The sequence below is a fragment of the Coturnix japonica genome, chromosome 6 (assembly GCF_001577835.2).
Source record: "Coturnix japonica isolate 7356 chromosome 6, Coturnix japonica 2.1, whole genome shotgun sequence".
NCBI classification, from domain to species: domain Eukaryota; kingdom Metazoa; phylum Chordata; class Aves; order Galliformes; family Phasianidae; genus Coturnix; species Coturnix japonica.
The window spans coordinates 25113824-25134890 of NC_029521.1; the positions used below are offsets into that span (position 1 = coordinate 25113824).

A 21067-nucleotide genomic window follows, 5' to 3' on the forward strand; every position below is an offset into this window, starting at 1 on the left:
AGCTTCTATCTGAGGGGTATATTTTTTGTTGAAGAGGCTCAGGAAAGGCAGAATTCATTACTTCTGTTGTCTATGGAAATGAGAAAAATGTTTAACTCATGGCAGGTAATTGCAGATGTCCCCTTGGTTCTACCTATGAAAGATAGCTAGACTTAGAGATTGCTTTTCCTCTGGCATTATCTAACATTTTATAATTCAGGAATAGCAACCTTTGCAGTTAACATTTTCTTCATGATAGTCCAAGGAGGAGCTGCAATTGGAAGATCCAGTCCTTTCTGTCCTGAGAGTCAGGGGATTCAAAACTATACCTCCTTAACACAGACGAAACCACCAGGAGTCAGAGTGTTCTCTTTGAACCTGTGTTCTCTTTGGGGAGTTCAGATGCCAGACTCAGAGAAGTGAGTTTTGCTCCCAGAGCTGTAAGCCTGATGTCTTAGTACTGAAATCTCATTTTGTAACCTGCCCTTGAAGCTTTCTTAGCCTCTGGGTATCCATCACTGATATCATTTCCAACATCTGTTAACAGCAGTTTTCCACAGGGAGCTCTCATTTTGATGAAAATAAGTAGGAATTATTATAAGTTAAAATAGTCAAAGAGACATAAAATATACAAACTTGATAAAAATACCTTTTCAAGAAAGACAAGGAATCAGTCATTTCATACAACTTCTACAAAATTATACACATGTAGTTGAATTAAGATTATTAAACTAGAACTAGTTTAACCAATTGTGTTCATATCTTTGTTTATTTGCACTGGCTGTCCCTGCTTCTACGAATGCAAGGTGATGAGGTGCTTACAGGCATGTTTTTCATTTAGCCTTTAGTCATAGTTGGTTTTAATAGCACGAAGACTGCTGTTCCCAGCCATTAATTTTGTGAAGAATGACCTGTTCTTTTTGCTCATATATCATGTATTATTTAGAAGAAAAAGACAGATGTTCCCAGTTCAAATTAATACAACAAAATGAATTTCTATATGCAGTGATTATATGAAGAAGTTACAAATTTCAAATAGAATATCTTTATTCTGGCCCTTGAGCTGTCATCAGTCTTTCCTCCCATTGAGTCTGGTGATCACATAAAATGGCTTCTTGTAGTCAGGTAAATTAAAATTAAACTAGAATTAAATATTCAGTTTCATAATAAATTAAACATCTATTTTCATAATAATTGGCATACAGATTATTGTTAAGAAACTTAATGAGACTGAAACTACATGGATCCTGTAGTTTTTGATCAACTGTAAGCCAATTTGTAATCACTGTATGTCTGATATTTTTTACCTGGTTGTGATAGCAGCAGCAAATATTGTACTAGGTATGTGTTTGTTCACAGATGCCCCTAGAATATAGCACAGACCTAAGAGGAAAATACCATGCAGAAGTGGTGTAAGATATTTGCTGTCAGGTCATATTACTCTTTGAAATATTTGTTCCTGTTTCATAGTGACTGTGCAGTGTAAAGCAGGTTGGGTATTTTTGCCTAGTGTTGTCCACGGAGTTCAGCACCTGCACTGTTGTTGTTCCTCTGCTGTTGGGGCAGAGGAATCAGGTCTGTTGGTATGTAGTGTTTGAGCTTTGAGTTTTTATTGGAACTATGGAAGTGATACTCATTGTGTAATGTGATATCAGAGAAGAGGTGAGTAGATGAACCCTACTGCTGTAGGCAGCTGTAATCTTGGTGTTCTACAGTGCAGTTAGGAAACTCAAGTCCCATGTAAATTAGGACTGAAAATAAAGACAAAATGTTTCTAACTATTATTAGCAGTAAAAATTAATAAATATTGAAAGCAATATCTTTGACTAGCTACAGTAACAACACCAAAAGGTTTGCTTTTGTACCGCACTACAGTGGAAGTAGGAATGAATGTGGTTTTGATGCATTTAGAAAATGATATGGCAACTTGGAATACGGAATTTTTATTCAGTTTTTCTGTTCAGCCATTTTGTTGCCTAGCGTACAGAGAAATGTATTTATGGAATGCACAGATACTTTAAAAATCTTGTTTTTTGGCATCACATTGCTTGAATTGTGAAGGAATTTCCCAAAGCCGCCTTCTCAAAGTGACTTCATCTGTACAATTAAAAATAAGTAACAACTTTGAATATGGGCACTCTGTGGTTGTTCACTTAAGCAGCAGATACTCAGTTGATTGGATGATACCTTATGATACCCTTCCTAAGACTCTATGTGAATCAAGTCATTTTGTATAACAGTATGTAAATGTTTGTAAATGTTGGAAATCAGTGAAAAAAGGGTAGTGTGATTCAGATAGTAGTAAATCAGACTGTTTTCAGTGCTAGAAAATAGAACTAAGTTTTAAGAGATATCCAGTTCCACTGTTTGTCTTGTAAATTTCAGTAGCTTGTTCTTGTTTTTGCTGCTTTTTCTTTTTCTTCCTTTAAGGAGTGTAGAGTGGACGTAATGATGACAATTACTTTTTTTTTATGCAGTATGCTATTATAGAATAAACACACTTATTATTAACTACAACACTGGGATTTGTTTTTAGTGGTAGGTAGAAAGCTTACTGCCTGTGAAAGATAATAAAACGAGATTGTTGCACAATAAGATATTCAGGAGAGGCTCTCAATATTACTTTCTGTAGAGGGTTTTTTAGAATAAGCACTTTCTAAGACCTTTCCACCAAATGTTATTGGAAAATTTATTTTCTTCCTGTAGAATCTTGTGAATCTTGTTTATTGAACATTATTCAAGATAATCTGAATACAGAGTGAATAAAATGCCCATACTTGGGTTTAGCTATGAATTTAAATTGAATTAAATCCAATCAAAATGTATTCTAAATAAGTGGAAGAAAGTCAGAGAAAGTTAGTTGAAGAGTGATGAAAAATATCTCTGTAAAAAATTCATGTTGCAGTTTTCTCTGGCTTTGAAGCAAATTATGCTAAGCAAACTTTTTAATATACTGTTAATCACTGTGTATATATCATTTTCTTTTTGTTTGTTGCATATTAGATCTGTATTACCAAGTATGATTTTAAGCAAAATTAATGGTAAATTAAAAGCAAAAATTTGGGTAGAAGTGGGAAAATTTTTGTAGGTGCATTTATTTTCTTTATCTTTCTTTCTAAGTAGTTGTTGCTCTTACAGCTGGTATGTCTGGCATTTAATGTGCACCATGGAATCTTCCTTCATCCACTGCCATTTTACTGCATAAAATAATCTAATTTCTTAATTATTTATTTATTTTTATTTGGTTATATGCCCACTTTTAAAAATTAGATCAGAGATTGCATATTGATCACAGGTATTACAGACAATCCCACTGTAACAAGAAAACTCAGAGCTGCTGGCTTGGACCCCTACATGTGAGCATGCTACTAGGATATGAAAACACAAGAAGTTGTCATGCTTAGAGATGGTCATTCCAGTCTATAAGGCTCTTGAAAACATCCTATAGGCTGCTGAAATAATAGACTCCTTTAAGGCTATCAAACCATTTTGCAGCTGGTAGAATGAAGATTATAAAAAAACTGAAACTCCTGTAATGGCATTTGTTTGATTGCAGTTAATTCTGCCTTCATTTCCTGAGTGGTAAATGCAATACCTTACAATGGCAGACAACGTCAGTTATTTAAGAGGAAAAAAAAAAAAAGCATTAAAATGCATTAAAAATCAGCAGTATTTTGTACCTCCTAATGGCTAATACAGAAATGATTAGCTGACTTCACAATTTGTTCCATTTTTGTCTGGAAAATTGTGTAACACATTTCCCTTCTTTGGGCTTTTATCTGAGTGACCAAATACACACAAATAGTCGCAATCACCAGTTGTTGTTTAGTTTTTCTCCTTGGATTGGAATAATTTTTTCTTTTACATTTAAAGCCACCATGAATAGTTACTGTGTGTTTTAAATTGTTTTGCTTTTCATACTGCCTTATAATAATCTTTGCTTTTTTTTCCTGTTATAATTTAAGAAGTTGTATATTCTCTTCAGAAAAGGAATCAGAATATTCTTTTGGCAAAGAACAAACAAACAAAACAAACAAACATACAAAAAACTTCCCTTCATCAAATTTTCAAAATCATTAATGTAGCTATTTTTTTCCAAGATTTCCCTTTTTCTTTTTTTTTTTAAACTTATCAAGCCTGGGGTATCTGAAAAAGTCGTCTTATACTCATCTGTTAGAGGACAGACAATAATGAAAGCATCCAAAATGATCAATTTTTTTGCATTCCTTAATAAACAAAAAAACTAACAAAGAAAATCTTATCTAATAGCTACTGTGTTTCTAGTTATTGTTTTTTTCGCATTGGTGTTTCCTGTATAGACGCAGAATCGTGGGCAAGATTTTAGTTAATATCTTTATGAGTAAAGTGCTGTTGTTTTAAATTTCTTAGCTTTTGACTTAATGACTGCTTTACTTTTGAAATCAAATGGTGTTTTAGGTTGCAGTTTGTTAATTAGTAGGCATGGTTCATATTCAAAACTCATAATTTATTTTACATTATTTGTAAGTTGGCCAATGGGAAAACCTGCAGAGAGGTTCAAAGATAATAACATCTCGAATTTTTTCCCACTGCATGTCCTATAATGTCATGCTGTTTCTCCTATTTCAATTGTTTGATAATACATATTCACATTTACTCCTCTAACAGTAAGTAAGGTTTATATGTATTTTGCTTACAGTTACTTTTCACATAGAGATCCACTTTTCATCACAGACTTGCAACTTGAGATTAATTAAAATATGCATTTAACTCTGTTAAACAAAGATTTTCCTGATGAGATTTTAAAAATAATGTAAAAGTGATTTAGCTTGTGAGGCCCTTCTTCAAGGTATTATCTGGGGACCAGTTAAATTACTAGAAATTTGATTTGTAAGAGTAATTGTTGTTCATCTTGCAGTAGAAGAAAATGACTGGACTAGTCAAAGTTAGGTTTTATTTTCTTGTTCTTTTTTTATTTTGTTTTTTGGGTTGTTTTTTCTTTTTCTGTAAAGAGAAGGGGAAGAGTGCAGAAACCAAAATGCAATGCAGTTTAAATAGAAGTAGATATAGATATCTGTCTGATTGGAGAGGAGTGCATCTGTGGACTCCTGTGTGAGTAAGCACATCATACACTAAAGTGCACTATACAGGTGCTGATTTGATTTGGATATCCCTGGGGATGAATGACAGTGATAATTTTGCTTTATCAGTAATTCTGTAGTTTGAATATACAAGCCCTCTCAGAGTTGCTGAAGGAAATTTTCTCATATACTTTTGCAATATATGCTTCATTTTATCACATTTTCTTTCAAGATGATAAAGATTAATAATATCTGAAAGATTTTATAAATCAGTGTTTTAAAAACATTTGCTGAATGAAGGCTGCTCAAAGCACTGAAGTTCCACTTTCACATTTGAGGCTTACTTCCTATAAAGCTAGCAATAACTATAGAACTAATTAACATTCCATTGTCAATAGATTCTGAATTTCTCAACATATTGACAGCTTTTGGAATTTCATCTGGAATGCAGCATTTTGGCTCCATTCTAATTCTTGTGTTGTCTTATACTGGCACTTTGGTATTAATAGCAATTAGCCATAAGCAGAATGAGCTGTTAAGAATATATTCCTTTGTTTTTCACTGAAAGCATGGCAAAGATTTTACACAGTTCAAATTAACTTTTAAGAATGGGCTTTTCCATCTTAAAAGTGTATAAATGGTTGTTAATGTAGAGAATGCATGAATGGACTTAGGAAAACATAAATTATATAATAATATAATTATACATTAAATATGATTATATGTATAGTAATATATAATTATAGAAGGATATAACTTCAGTGATCATTTATTGTGGAGGTAGAGTCAAGATCATAGTTTCAGGATACTTAACTTGAATGGAGAACACTGGTATGGCTTCAGACCATTTTATAGCCCTAATATGCAGACTTTAAGAAGTGTTTGAGAACTCACCACTTTATTTATTTTAGTTAATAGCCAACCTCATGGCTTACCATTGATGCTATGAATAGTAGTGACTGCAAAAAACGGGTCCTCATCCAGGGCTGTTAAATCTTCCTATTTTACTTTGTCTCCCATTTTCCTTGATTGTCACAACTATAGCTGAGATGGAAAAGCAGCTCTAGAATGCTTCTGAAACATAAAGGACAGCTTATAGTATCTCTTGGTAGGAACTACAGCTACAGCTTTCTAATTAACAAGTTTTGTCAATGATGTCTTATGTACAATTGTGGTTCAAGTCTGGTTAACCTTTTTTTCCTATCTGTCTTAAGCCATTATAGCGTATGTGAAAAGGGACACATCCACAGAAGTAGAATCATAGGATGGTTTGGTTTGGAAGGGACCTCAAAGATCATTTAGTTCCAAACCCCTGCTGTCGACATCACTGACATTTTATTCATTGTATATTGGAAAAGGAACATTAAAGCTCCTCTGGTAGAAATTAAAAACTACATTTCTATATTAGGATTATAAAATGGAAAATAGTTTTTTTATTATATGAAGGTCACCAGTCAGTTTTATCTGCTCCCAAGCAGGAACCCAGATATTAAATCTTTTATCTTAGTTGCAATGAAAACTTCTGTAAAAGGATAATATGATCATCAAGATAGGTTCAGAGTTGCTTTGTACTAAAGAAAGTCTTTAAATACAGCGTGAATATTAGCAGATAATTATTCCATTATGATGTGGGAACTTAATAATATTTACCAGAGGGAAATTATTCTCTTGTACACATGGGTAGAAAAGAGGGATGACTATATAAACAAAAGTGTCCTTCTCATAAACACAGGAAGGAAAAGCCAAGTAAGTGAAGAATTTGGAATATTAAAGATTGAATCAAGATGGGAATTAATCGGGCAGCGAAAGTTGCAGGGGAGAGGCCACCATGGAGGGATTTACTTTAGCCACTGAGTTTAAAATAAAGACAGTAGAGTGGAGTGTTGATTATGATGTTTCTGTGATTTTCCTCCAGTTCAAATTTAAGGACCTTTGAACAGTACCTTTAATTTTTTGCTGCTAGAATATTCTTGTTTTGGACCATAACTATAGTATTAACTCAGTCTTTGAATGATTTCAAAGAATGATTTTATTCTCAAGTCAAGAGGAGGAGTTCCGGATAGATTTAAGATTTTAGCATGCATCTACAATAATGTTTTCTGTAGTTTACATTTAAAATTAATGGAATATTGCCATTGCTTTGCCCGTTGGTCAGAATTTTATCTTGTCTAGAAAGGATATGTTGATAATTTTCTGTGTTATATAAAGTAGCACAGATATGGTTGACTGTAATGACTCTTCTCAGACTTCTGTTATTTAAATTGTCAATAATCTGTGGTGGAGAGCATCTATTGACACAAAGTTCTTAACTCTGCAGAAAATAAACAAAATGATGTGTATGGTAGTGAAATATTCCACAGTGTTGTAATTGAAGTAGTATATTTTTTATACAGCTTGTACAAAGTGGGTATGGATATGGTATTAATATCAATGAAAATTTCATTAGTTATAAAGTGTAGTATGGGTGAATAAATCACACTCTTCCCTTTTGATTTTATAGCTTGCACGTGCAGTGGACATGCAAATATTTGTCACATGCAAACAGGAAAATGTTTCTGTACAACTAAAGGCATCAAAGGAGACCAGTGTCAACTGTGAGTACAATTAAATGTAGCCTGAAATTATTGCAATTCAGTAGTAACATTTTTTCCTTATAAGAATTTTTCTTTGTCTTTGAATTTTGAAGTACAGTACTATTTAGTCATTTCTTAAAGAGCAACATCAGAAATATTAGTAACATTTTGAATGCGCTACAGATCTTTAAGGTATTGTAAAAGGAAGTTATCTGTATTTGTCTTCCTTCTTTTTATGCACTTTGTGGATAGTAGGTTAAAAATATCTGCAATATTGGTAATTGTATTCATTGTGTTTGTCAAATATCTTGATCAGGATCTAGAGTAGTTAGACTTATAGAATTTTAGATACATGTTAATGTGGACACAGTATTTCAGAAGTTTTTCCACATCACTGAATACAGAAAAGTGGATTGTATAGATCCATAAAATACAGGTAGTTGTTTTTCGTACACAAATAGCTTATTGGCTTTGCTTAGAGAAGGAGATCGCAGTTTGAGATAGAGGACTAAGAACACGGAACAACTGAAGTGAAGTAGCTTGTTTAGCAGGAGAAGTAATGCTATCTATGAATAGCCTTACATTTATAGATGTTTCTTTCAGTTAATTCTGTCTACTACACAGAGGTACCCAATATGTGGGTTTGTTTGTTTGTTGTGTTTTTTAAATAATAATAAACTTAAAGGTGTAAATTTTTAAGGGTAATAGAAATCTTATGAGGAGCAGGTGAGGGAACTGCTGCTATTTAGCCTGGAGGAAAGGTTCAATGGAGACATCGCTCTCTACAACTACATCAAAGCAGGTTGTAGAAAGGCAGGGACTGGTCTCAGTCTCTTCTCCCAGTCAGAAAGTGATTAGACAAATGAAAATGACCTTGGGTTGCTCCAGATAAGGTTGAGGTTGGGTATTAGGAAAGGCTTCAGTGAAAGGTTTGTGAGCGTTGGAACAGACTGCTCAGGAAAGCAATTGAGTCACCATCCCTGAAGGTTATTTAAAAGCCATCTAGACAGGATGTTTTTTAGTTGAAGGCTTGGCAGCACTAAGTTAACAGTTGTACTTGATGAACTTCGAGTTTTTGTTTTTTTTTCCAGCCTAAATGATTCTATGATTCTAAAGAAAAAGTATATAAAATTATTATCCAGATGAAAGTTATCCTTATGTTCAAAACCTGTTTTGAAAATGTCATATTATATTGTCAGAGTATGTACACAGTTGCTATCTTGAAGGCAAGGAAGATTTTAAGTCAATGCTTTACTTATATTTATTACTCTTTTATGTTCTTGATGCAAACAAAGTGTGAATACTGTTCTTCATGGCTCTAGATAAAATGGTTTTAGCCACCTATTAGATGGGCTGTTGTGAAATCTCAGCAGCAAACCTATAACCCTGTAATTTCTAGAATAAGGATTTCTCCGAAAGTGAGAAATCCTCTCTAGCTGTGTGAAAGTTAGATTTATATTCCTGTCAAGAACCCTATTGATTAGAAAGCCTTAGCTGCAGGGCTGTATGTTATCTCCCTCTCTCTCTCCCTTCCTTTGTTTCTCCCTCTCTCTGGTGATTTTTATAGCTGTGTGCCATGTGCAGTACATGCTGTGCCTTAGGGGTAGAGGTTTTAGGAAATCAGGGAGAATCTGTGATACACATTTGTTTGTTTTTTTTGTGGTTTTTGTTTGTTTGTTTTTTGTTTTTTTTTTTTTTTTTCCTTGGAGAGCTGTAACAATCTGCAGATAAAACAAGTAGTTTTTGCCTTGGGACTGGCAAATTGTGTGCTCTCATTGGCTGATTCTTTTTTTAAATTATATATTAAAAAAACCCAACACGTGAAGACAAATCTTTAAGACTTTTGTAATGAAATGTTAGTGAAAATAAACAATTTTATAAATACAAACAAACAAACAAAAAAAAACAAACCAAAAAACAAGAAATATCCAGCTGTCCTCTCGTGTACATGCCTTTCCAAGAGCGGTGTAATCCCTCTCAGCAGACAGACAGGTAAAAGCATACTGCATTCTGAGTAAAAGGCACCATTCTGTTAATAGCACTTCTGCTTTATTTGCTTATAGTGGAGAAAATTTGTTCCCCATTGTTTCCTCTCAGCATTCTCTTTTGTGCTTTCCAGTAGGGGGAATATTGACAACAATTGTGTAACAAATTAACTTAATTAGAACTTCATCAAGCATACACACATAGATTGCAGCTGCCAAAAGCTGACTGAAGCAGGCTTTCATATGGAAGAAGTTATTTTTCCTGTTAGAGGATAGAATCCATTTAATATCAGTTAATATATTGAGTGATACTTTTCTAGCATGGAGTTCAAAAATATAATATGCAGTGTTTTAAAATGCTAGAGGTAACCATATTTAATATTTTTCTTCCTAAGACTTTTCCTTTATTTTTCCATTTGAACATATTCCACTGTTACTTTTCCATGTAGGGTGTCTGACATGCGATTGTTTCCTCTTTGTTCCTGCTGAGTGTGGGCTTTGAATTATCCATAGAGATGAAAACTTCTGTCCTTTCCATCCCTATGTGTGTTACTCTGTTAGCTCTGATCTTTCAAGGAGAATTCTAGCAAAAAAAAAAAAAAAAAGACACCACTGAGATCTGTGTGGATTTAGAGTCTGTCTCTGTTCTTTAAGTCTGTGAAAATGTTAAAATGTTACCATGCTTCCATAAGGAGAAAGGTTCGAGCTAGTTAGTGAACAGCTAGATTATTAGGCTGCTAAGGAGAACAATAAAATAAAACTCCCACTTGAACACTGAAGATGTTTTAAACATACTAATTTTCTGCTCTACATGGAGTAATTGTTACTAGACCTATCAAGGACTTGAGATGCTTTTTGTTTTCTTAATTCATTAAAAAAAAAAAGTCATTTAAAAAAATCATGTTTCTAGCATCAATCATTTTACTTGTAGCTTTCATTTAAACTAGTTTCTAGTATCAAACCTTCAGAACATGAGGCAAGTGCTCTCTAATGCCTTAAAAACTCACAAGGCAAATATCAGGAAGTAGAAATATTTGTGATGGTGTATAATCTAAAATTTGAAGAAAAAATAAAGCTTATGGTTTGGAAGGGGCTTTTGCAGTATTTTTAATGAGTTTTTGGCAGTATTGTATATCACTATCTCCCTTTTTGTTGATTTTTCTACTGCGGTAGCCTCGCATCATGTTCTTTGCTATATTCAGTGTATGGTGTGTAAAGTTCAGAAGCTCTCTGGGATCTTTGAACTGTGGGCCCTGTAGATATGAAACAACACTTTTCATAAGAATTGTTACATTGCAAACATTGCATTTTATTCAGAAAATTGCCCAGCTGTAAAATGGAGAACTGGAGTTTGAATACCATGTATTATTCCTAAAAGACGTTTTTCTCAGTCAAGAAATGAAAAGGAGCTATGGGTTTATGAAACAGTTGCCAACTCTTAGCCAAGAGTACTTTATTGTGGGTCAGCTGTTGATCTGGAGAGCAATGCAGTACTGATATTGCAGTGTAAAATGGTTATGTTAGCAAGATGTCTCTTGGAGCAGAATTTACAGTGTTACATACAATTTGCTTAGATGTTCCAATGAAGTACACCTTTTGTCTTTCTGAATTCACTACTGATCTTTTTGTACAGATGGGGAAAAAAAGAAATTGGTGGCTTTTCTGGCTACTCAGCCTGTTTTCAGGAAAAAAACTTTCTATTGAGTTGAGAAGAATAAAACTAGATATTTGAGGGAGAAGTCTTTGACATTTCTTCTATATGCTGCTAAGTAGTGACAGATTATATTCAATGGGTGTTATTTTATAGCATTTGCATTGTTGTTCTTATTGGTGAATATTCCCCCCCCCCCCCCCAAAAAAAAAAAAATTTAAAAAAAAAATAATTAAGTAATAGAACTTTATAGAAATCATGATGGAGGACAAACAGTCCATTCTATAATTTTCCATGCAGTGCAATTCTGGGTTTATAATATCTAATATATATCTGATAAGCCATTAGTTTGGTGATTAGTAATTGATACAAGAATTGTTTTTGTTAAAATATACATCAGCTTTAATCAGTTCATCACTAATCTAAGAAAAGCCAACTAGGTAGCACTGGGAAAAGAAAATACCAGTGGTAGCTCAGAGCATTCTGTAAGCTACTGGGACACAGAAAAGTCTGAAATTAAAGTAGTGCCTCTTAATGTTGATGATATGGAATGCTCATGCACAAAATATCATGCCCTATTTTTACTTATAAATATGTTTTCAAAATTTTACAAAGGTATAAAGGAAATAAAGCTATTTTGACCTGAAAAACTTTATTGATAGGTGATACCTATCTGCTTTGGCTTCTGATATTTATTATTTTTCACTAAGAAAGGAATACAGATCTGGTTTTCATACAGGAATAAGGAACTGCTTGGCCAGAGGAGTACTGGTGACACCATTTGTTTGTTAAAATCTCCTGGTGATGGAAAGATTGCTTTTCTTCTGCTCTTATGGCCGCTAATAGAAGTAATATGCAACTTCCTACTGCTCTTTTCATTTTGTTTTCCCTTTTAGTTCAATTGTATACCTTTACATATAAATGAAAATTTAGTTACAATGTGTGAAGTTAAAAACGTTTTGCTTCAATTTGTTGCCAGTTATTAATTTTAAATTGCTTCAGTAGTTGTTGAGAATGTTAAAAAGAAATTTTCACATAAACTATTAAAATTATGCATAGATAAGACTAAAAACTATATTTAGGTATTAAGACACAGGAGTGAGAAATGTATTGCATTTCATTTCTGTCTTTCATGAAGCTTTTGGTAATTTTTTTAGAGTAAGCCAATCAATTACACGGTGCTAAATTATGCTTAGAATCCTAACTTTGGGGAGCCTTCCAGTTACAACAGACACATTTTCTTCTATAGGTAAATGTGCAAACATTTTGAAGTCATACAGTCTTTCTTATATATTGCATCTGCCTTCCATCTCAACTATGCAGGTGCAGCTACTGCAAAAGTCCCTGTGCTCAGTTGCATCCCCATGGCCAAAGTTCAATAGGCAGAGCTTGGAAAGCTGCAATGCCTGAATGATAGGCTAACTGAAATGATACACCCTTTTTCATCCTTTTATGAAGACAGCAATACTGTGTGCAATCAATATTTGATCTGCAAACATGTATCTTTGCCTTAGTATATGCATTGTTATCAAAAAGTGCCTGTACTATTTTACCTTTTACAATATAAACTAACAAAAATTGACATCAAAAGCAAGTTCTCCATCACATGTGAGGTATTTTTGGCAAATAAAAAGAGAGTGATAATAAATTGTATAGGACTTATCCTATCTTACCATCTAAAAGATAATAATTTCTTAATATCAGAAATGCTCCCTTATGTTTTTCATCTTCTGTACCAAAGAACCACCTTTAGAAAGTATAAAATAGAAATAAAGCTGCATAACCTTTGCATGCTTTGATCTCTGTATTATTCTATGGTTGAGCTGGGGGTGGGGAGGAAAGGGGGTGTTCTTTATCAAGCATATGAGATAATGGGGCTGGAGAGCTTGATTATGAAGGCATAAAGCAGTCCGAGAGCCCTGATGATATCCTAAACTTCAACAGTGATGCCCAAGTGTTTTATTAGATTATCACTTCAGAAGGGCTGGTTTACAGCTTTAGTTCTCCAGCTCCATCTATTATTTTGATATTACAAGAAAAGGAATTTCTTCAGCAATTTTAGAAAAGAACAAAGTATCAAAAGTAAATGCTTCACCTGAAAAAGCTGCTTTAAATAGCGAGGAGAGTCTGGTTTAAAATCAAAGCAAGTTTATAATCAGATGTGAAAATGTGACTACACTGTTCTTTGATTTACTGTTACACGGAGCTATGATAAATGGAGTAATATTGAATTTAAGCAGGAGGCCAAATAGAAGGCAGTGGGATTGCCAAACATGTCCAAAGGGCTTACTGTCCCTGAGGATAAGTTGTTGGGATGCTCACAGAGAAGTGACAAGAATTACAAGGGAAAGGAACAGTCAGAGATGTTGAAAGGGATTTAACAAATCAGTATTCATAGAGGAGGTTTAACTTAGAAAAAGAAATGTATAAAAAAAAATAAAAATTGGCTTGCAAATGAGTGCTTATGAGATCCAGAAGGAGATGAGGACCACAATTACTTCTTAACAGATGCTTCAAAATAACTCTGTAATCCCGTTCCTGTTTAGGTCATCTTATCCTTTCTTACGTATGGTCTTGGTTTAATCACAGATTTGGGTGTGGATCTGGATAAATGTTTAACAACACAATAAGGCCTTGTTACTGAAGTTTCAGAGGGAATGTTTCCTGATTTGGTGTGCATCAGGGACCACATGGTTTACTTCTGCTTTATTCTACTCTTGGGTCAACAACTGTAAATTATCATGTAGGGAATGGCATTAACGATTTCATAAAGGTATTTCAGAAGTTCCTCTCATTCTCTCCTGATATTTTGCTTGTTCATTCATTTTCCTTCTCTTTACTATGTTTGTTTTCTGGAGTTGATAAAGAAAGTCTGAGGTAAAGTTGAAGGTAACAAATGATTACTGTTTAAAAACAAAACAAACAAACAAACAAAAAAACAAAAAGGAAAAAATAAATTAAGGCAATCAGTTCTTCATGTTAAAGAGAAATAGTACTGCTGCTATGTTTATGAATAAATGCAGAGATAACAGCATATCTGAACAGCTGAAGAATTTTACTGCTGTTCAGTGCCATCCATGAAAAAATAAAATACTTCTAAGATTCAGAAGTGGGAATTCAGTAAATCCATTCTTTGAAGAAGTTAATCACTATTTCTTATCATAATATTTTTAGAAACTGTGCTTATTGTTGAGTATATCTTAAGGATTTTTTTTTCTCAGCTGGTTCTATTTTAATCACTCTGATGTATATAAAATCAAATGCATTTTTCAACCCTGCTTTTAGAGTAGAAAATGATAAAACTATAGAAGGTTATAATTATATACTTTTTCATCATTTTTGATATCGACTTTCATTAAACCTTTTCTGTTTTTAAATTTTCTTTTCTGTTTTTGAGATGAATAGTTTTGTTTGCTTTTAAGTATTTACTCTTCTTGGTATTCTTGGTTATTTCAATCAGTGAAAGCAAGATTGCTTATAAAATATTCTGTCATTTTCAAAATGTCTTGTGGTTTAGGACTCTTCTCTGAAAATATTTTTGAAGTAGAACTGTAGGATCATGTAATGTTTTCAGTTATATTTCCTTTAAAACTAAAATTCCAGGAGGAAAAATGAACGCAGAAGCAAAGACGAAAGGATTAAAATTTGTAGTTCAGAAGATAACATTTTTTTGAGCTTATTTCATAATGGTCACTTGAGAATTTTAAAATTAAAAATGTAGATTTGATCCAAGGTTGAGGTATTTGCTATAATGCATCAGAATACTCTGAAAGCATTATATAATCAGAGTGACTTCTTTGGAATTTTTCCAGTCTCATCTTGCCAAAAAAAAAACCAACAAAAAAAAACAAAACCAAAAACAAACAAACAAACTAAAAAAACCAGTTTCTTCAGAGTGCATTTCTTCACTGCTCCATCAGATGATTTCCTCTCCTTTATTTATGGAAAATGTGATAAGTACTTTGTTTCTCATCAAAATTGTTTCAAGTGATGTTAAAGTATTTTGTTTTTCTGATTTGCGTGCAATATTACAAATTATAGTGTTACTTTTTGATAAATTAGAAAACTGATCTAAAAACAAGAAATAAATAAGAGGTGAAAACAAGTCAGGGTAGGATTCTATTTTAAATATTTTTCAAATCATCATAATGTAGAATGCATGTATGTATTTCTGACAAATATTTTAACTGAAGCTTTTCTTCCTGGGAACTAATTCTGAGCTTATCTCTCTGGGGAAAAAAAAAAAAATCTGAATATTTCATAATATTAAAACCATTGGTCGTATTATTACTGAGGCAGTTTATTATTCTTTGACTTAAGCAAAATGACTTGGGACAGATTTTCATGCTGGCGTGCAGAACAAATTTAATTCAAACTGAGATGAAAGGCGGTTAATGTAATTGTAGCCTATTATCCTATGCAGGCTTGAGTTAAGAAGCAAACCCAACAGACAGTCTGAAAATGATGGATAGAAAATAGAAACGCTCAAGGCTGGTGAAATAGAGACTTGTGAAGGGATTATACCGTAACTGTTCCCACGCAATCTCTGCATCAGTAAAATCCCACCTCTGCTGTATGTCTGGATTACCAAACAGAATTTTTTGATGCCTTTTGGGTTCACTTCATTTACCTCTGACGTCAGAAAAGGTCCTTGTTTAGTAAATTTCAGTACTCTGTAATCCTGATATATTCTTTTTTTTCCCACTCATTAATCTGCCACATTCATCAGTCCCAAGCATGCACTAAAGATTTGTTAGTGCCTTTTTTCCTTTCTTTTTGTTTCCTTTTCATTTTGAACAAAATTCAACACAGAAACAAATGGTCATCATGTAGTTAACTAGATTCTAAGTGTATGGTTTAATTGCAGAACTTGAGAGGTAACTACAAATCATAACCCAAGCTGCTCATTTATAGTTTCTTTGTTGAAGGACTGAGTGTTTAAGGTGCAGTATGGAATGATAAAATTGTTTTTTGAGGAGAGTCTTTGTCTTTCCTAGTCTTTCCCATTTGGTATGGTTGAATTCTAATATGTCACAGGTTAGTGGCTTACAATTTTTCTTCCATCAATCTGTCAGTGTTTAGGGTGATTTTGTACCTATTGTTTTGAAAAGTGATTTTTCCATTGCATTGCCCTTTAGGAAGTCATTGGGATTGCTTGCAGATTTGGGCGCTCTGTTTGTGACTTCACTGGCCCAGGAGCAGCATTGCTATTCATGGTAGTTCTCTGCAGCATGCTCATCAAAACCAACATAAACAGAGTTTGAAATCTGTTCAAGACTGACAGGCCAGGACTTCTGCTGTAAAATACTTTGCAGTAACCTGCCATAAGGATATAGTGTGATTTTTTTTTTTTTAATTTTTATTTTTTTATTTTTTAGTCACTTTCCCTTTTACAGCCATTTATTTCCAGTTTTCTTAAGGGCAAGATAACTTCTTTTAGTAGAGCCAGCCAAGACCTGTAGTATTGGCAGATATACAGTTGTTGTCACAACATAACCAATAGGATTTATTTCCACTTATTTGGCACTTGATAATGGACCTATCAGTGTCATCTTGGCTCTAGGAAATTCACAAGTCTTTGGACTATCATGGGAAAATGGAGTTTGAGGCCCTTCATAGTAAGTGGGCCAGAGAAAAATGAACATATGTATTTATCCTCATAATTTCTTCAACCACCCATATACTTCTGTGCATTCTACTCTTAATAGATATTTCTGTATCTCTTTGGATTGTTATCACTTTTTAGTAAAGTCAAATGAAAGATGGTGCAGCTTAGATGGGTTTGAAAACTTAGATATTAAAAAAGACTTGAAATGAAGCTGAACATAGTTATGGTAGAACAATGGTTGGCAGTAAGACGTGAACTTAATGGACTTTGCTGTGTATGGGATGGGAATAAAGGAAAAGTGAATAAAAAATTATTTTTAGGCAGGGAAAGAATTTGCCAGAACAACAAATGGAATAGATATTGAAATGGTCCAATGGATGAAAGCTCAGTTTTAAATGTCGCAGGAAAACAAGTATGGTAAGTTAATATTTTCAACATAGTTTCTGACTGACTATTCAGAAATTCCATATACACCTAGGAATATTGAATGTGTGACTTGAAGACACCATGTAATTTTTAAGTTTTGGCCTCCTGATATAAGAATAACTTGCTGCTTTCACTTTATAATTTACTTAAACCTTTTTCATATTTATTCTTCGTGTTCATATTGTATGAAGCCATTAACACTATGTGAGTAGTTACAGGCAGAGAAATAATTCACTTAACATCCCTGTTTTCTAAACTTGATATAGAATGGCATCAATGGTTCCCGTTGGAACCATTGAGCAGTCGTCCCACTGTGCCTCATTCCCCTTCCCTAAAGGCATTTTAGATCTACATTTCCTCCTATACAATGGAATTTAGATCATCATTACCTCCTACTGTTGGAAAGAAATATTGAACAAAAATATCTGTTACCTAAATCAGTATACTTTGTTCAGTGAAGTGACATGCTCTGAACAAATTAATGTAAATTCAAATTCTCAAGGTTTTTGAGGTATTTGAGTTAAACTTTAGGATGTGAATTTTCTTTTAATTCTTTCAAAATGCAAAGGAAGAAATGTCCATGTTACTTGTTCACAACTTGGAGAGGAACAGCTCTTGACAGGAGGGAAGCCTCCTGTCATACATAAAAGTTTGTGTATGTCAGTGCCAGCATATAGAATGAAAACAGAAGCTCTTTCTACATTAGAACTAGGACAAGTACCTCAGAAGCAGGAATCTATTGGCATGAAGGGCAGCAGAAGCAAGAGCTCTGATTGGACAACAAGCAGAATGAAAAATTAAGGCTAGATCAGAGTAGGACTCTAGAGCAGATGATAAGCAGTACTCCTGGAGAACATTATTACTCATCTAAAAGCTGGTGCAAGCCACTGATCAGGGCTATGAAAGGGCCTACCGGTGCCACTAGTCTTTATTTATCAGGAACCAGTTGTAGTTCAAGGCTGAGATCTCAGGCAAAATCAGGCTGAGAGCTGTCTGTGACCAGCTGAAGGTCAGAAATATGATGGTTCTCCCTAAGATTCTGTGTTAATGTTCACCTATCACAGATCTCAGAATTGGAAGGACACAATGTGAGTTATGGGTCATCGCTCTTTAGCAGTTGTCTGTACTTAAGCCAAAAGAAGACAGAACAGCCCCAGAAGGACCATAGTGTGGTCTGACATACATTTTTGCCTTCCCTCAGAATTTGGCATTAGGAACAAATGCTAATTTAGGAAAGACCAGAGGTACATAGGCTCCCTGTTCCTTCTTTCTTGTTTTCATTAATTTATAATTGAAAAGAAATGCCTAATAGCTGTAGCAGTGGGGCTACGGAAAATCCTGCATTTGAGAACAAATGTTGGATGAAATATTATGAGGTTTCACCTGATCAAATCTTTAGCCTTGAGAGCTGTAGATCCAGGCTAGTGTTATATTCTGATGATTTTGTTTAGGTGTGAGGCCTGAAGAAACTTGTTTGAGGGAAATGCCAGTACATACCATGCAACCTTTCTCAAGAGTCTGTGAAATTTAGTGATAATATGCTCTTAAAAGCATATCTTGTGTTAGAAGAGAAAGCCAGAAATCACCATTAAGTTGGTAGTAAATATCAGCAGCATTGCTATTTTATGTATTTGTCCAAAACTTCTTAGCTTGAACTTCCAGGAAGTACAGAGAGAGAGGAAGAAAATGGATTAGTTTTGAAAGGATAACTGAGGGAGAGATTGGAGGATAACTGTTCATAGCTGGCCATGAGGTCAGTAACTTGACGAACACTTTTGTACTGAACCAAACCAGAGTACCTGTATGTAACCTGGTAGGAAATGACTCCATTTGTACTTGCAAATGGGAGCTGGGTCTCTGGAGGCAGGCCAGAGTAGAACGACTCATTCATTATTGCCAGTTAAAGCAAATGATCATAGCCTCACAGCGCACATTATAACCAGTATAGCTCCCAATTCACAGATATGAAGCATATATTATGCCTCAGATATGCTCAAATGCACACTGTCTTTCAGAAAATGTACAAAAAATTACTATAAGGAAAGCTCATAAGGAAACAATTCAGCAAATAGAAAATTATGTAATTGGAACCCTAATTAGTGACTAAAGCAGAGCAATAGATATGTGTAATGAAGTATGGTTGGATTTAAAGACAAAACTAAATTTAGTCAGAACTTAGCATATATACTCACATGAGTAGTTTTAGATGTAGTTTTATCTTTTTACTGTGCTGAAAATGAAGTGTTTAAATAGTATCTTTCATTCTGGTTAAAGCACGCTTTCCTTAATTCTCATAAGAGCTCCACCTCATGTTATTACTAATAAATGTTATGGAATTGTTTTGCACCAAGGGACAGAGGGAAAGTGAAAGAAAGGGTGATTCCCCCTGTATATCAAAAAGAAAGGCCAGAGAACAAATAGCATAATGTTAAAAATAAATAAATAAATTGTTTTAGTAAGTTGAAAAAGAGGATTACATATAGGGGGAAATGTTTATGTCACTGCAGATGCTCGGAGCCCCCAGCTCAGCATGATTTCTAGATGGATATTCCCTGGCATGCTGCAAAGTTTCTTCCCGTGGAATAGGTTTCCTCCTCCACCATGGTTATGTCGCATGGCTTTGGACAGGTTGGGAGGTTCTTTGATCAGGTTGGGAGGTTCCTATAGCTTGCAGAACAGGACTGCAAGTACATCCAGTACAACCCCATACAGCAGCTCTTCATGCTCATATTCTGTCTCCTAAGGCCAGTAGACTGGACATGGCTTGCCCAAAATTGCCAACTCCTTGAGTAAAGTATCTTCTGCAGGGTTCACTGTACAGAAAATATAATAAATGTGATAGTATATCAAATGCTGTGACTGTATTATAATTCACTTGAAAATATTATTACGCGTATTTTATCATTTCACCATGCAGTATACTGAAATGGTAGCTGTAAAATTGTATTGCCATTTTCTCCTCAAGTTTCATGAAGGTCGTGTCTAAAATTATCAGGGAATTAATGAGTACTGGGGTTTGGATGCATACTTGTCTATGGCAAAGTATTACATACCTAGTCATTTTTGGATCAAACATTTCTTTGTGTGCTTCCTTAAGCAGTAATACCTGTGGTGTGTAACACTGATTTTTAAGCGTAATTTTATTTTATGTATTCTTCGTTATTGTTTTCACTTCTTTTTTTTTTCTTCTTCTATAATATAAATTAAAATATAACACGCACAAAAAACAAACAAACAAAAAAACAAAAAAAAAAAACCCAAAAAACACAATATGCATGTGATTCTGTAAATCAGTGGTTTCTGATAATTACTGACCTACTGGAGATGGTTTCATCTGAAGGAAGGGTAGCTGAAGGATGAAAGGGAGCTGTATGGAAGCAGTTCTTTTTTTTCCCCCTTCTAATTTTTCAATAGAGATTTTCAAGAAATAAAGAAGTCCCATTATGTGGTAGGAGTGAACTAAGCTCTACTTGATTTTGAATAATGAACATGGTAATAAAAACCAGGTTTGAAACCATTGAAGAGAACAACAGAAGGGCAGGCAGTATTGTACAGCATGCTTGTTAGCTCATATGGCATATAAATAAGAAAGTTTTAATATCATTTATAAATAAAATACCATAACCAGCAAAAACTCCTTGCAGTTTAAGTTTCTCTAAGAGAACAAAGTAATGAAAGAGTATTCCATGCGTAAACTGAGACAGATTTCCTGTGGGAAAATATTTCTATGAAATTTAATAGGCAGTGATAAGTTTTCTCTTTGTTTTATGAAACATTCTGTATGC

The 21067-nt window shown here is 34.0% G+C and overlaps 1 protein-coding gene across 6 annotated transcripts in view; it reads left to right on the forward strand.

Moving 5' to 3' along the window:
• ATRNL1 (attractin like 1) overlaps nt 1-21067 on the forward strand; it is a 396494-nt gene that overhangs the window by 98713 nt on the left and 276714 nt on the right. For all 6 annotated transcript variants that reach the window (XR_004307737.1, XR_004307736.1, XR_004307738.1 and 3 more), the window contains exon 20: nt 7540-7633. Coding sequence is in view for 3 of the 6 variants with exons in the window: in XM_032445435.1 (XP_032301326.1) it covers nt 7540-7633 (94 nt within the window). In the remaining 3 variants the exon portion in view is untranslated. The remainder of the gene's footprint in view (nt 1-7539; nt 7634-21067) is intronic.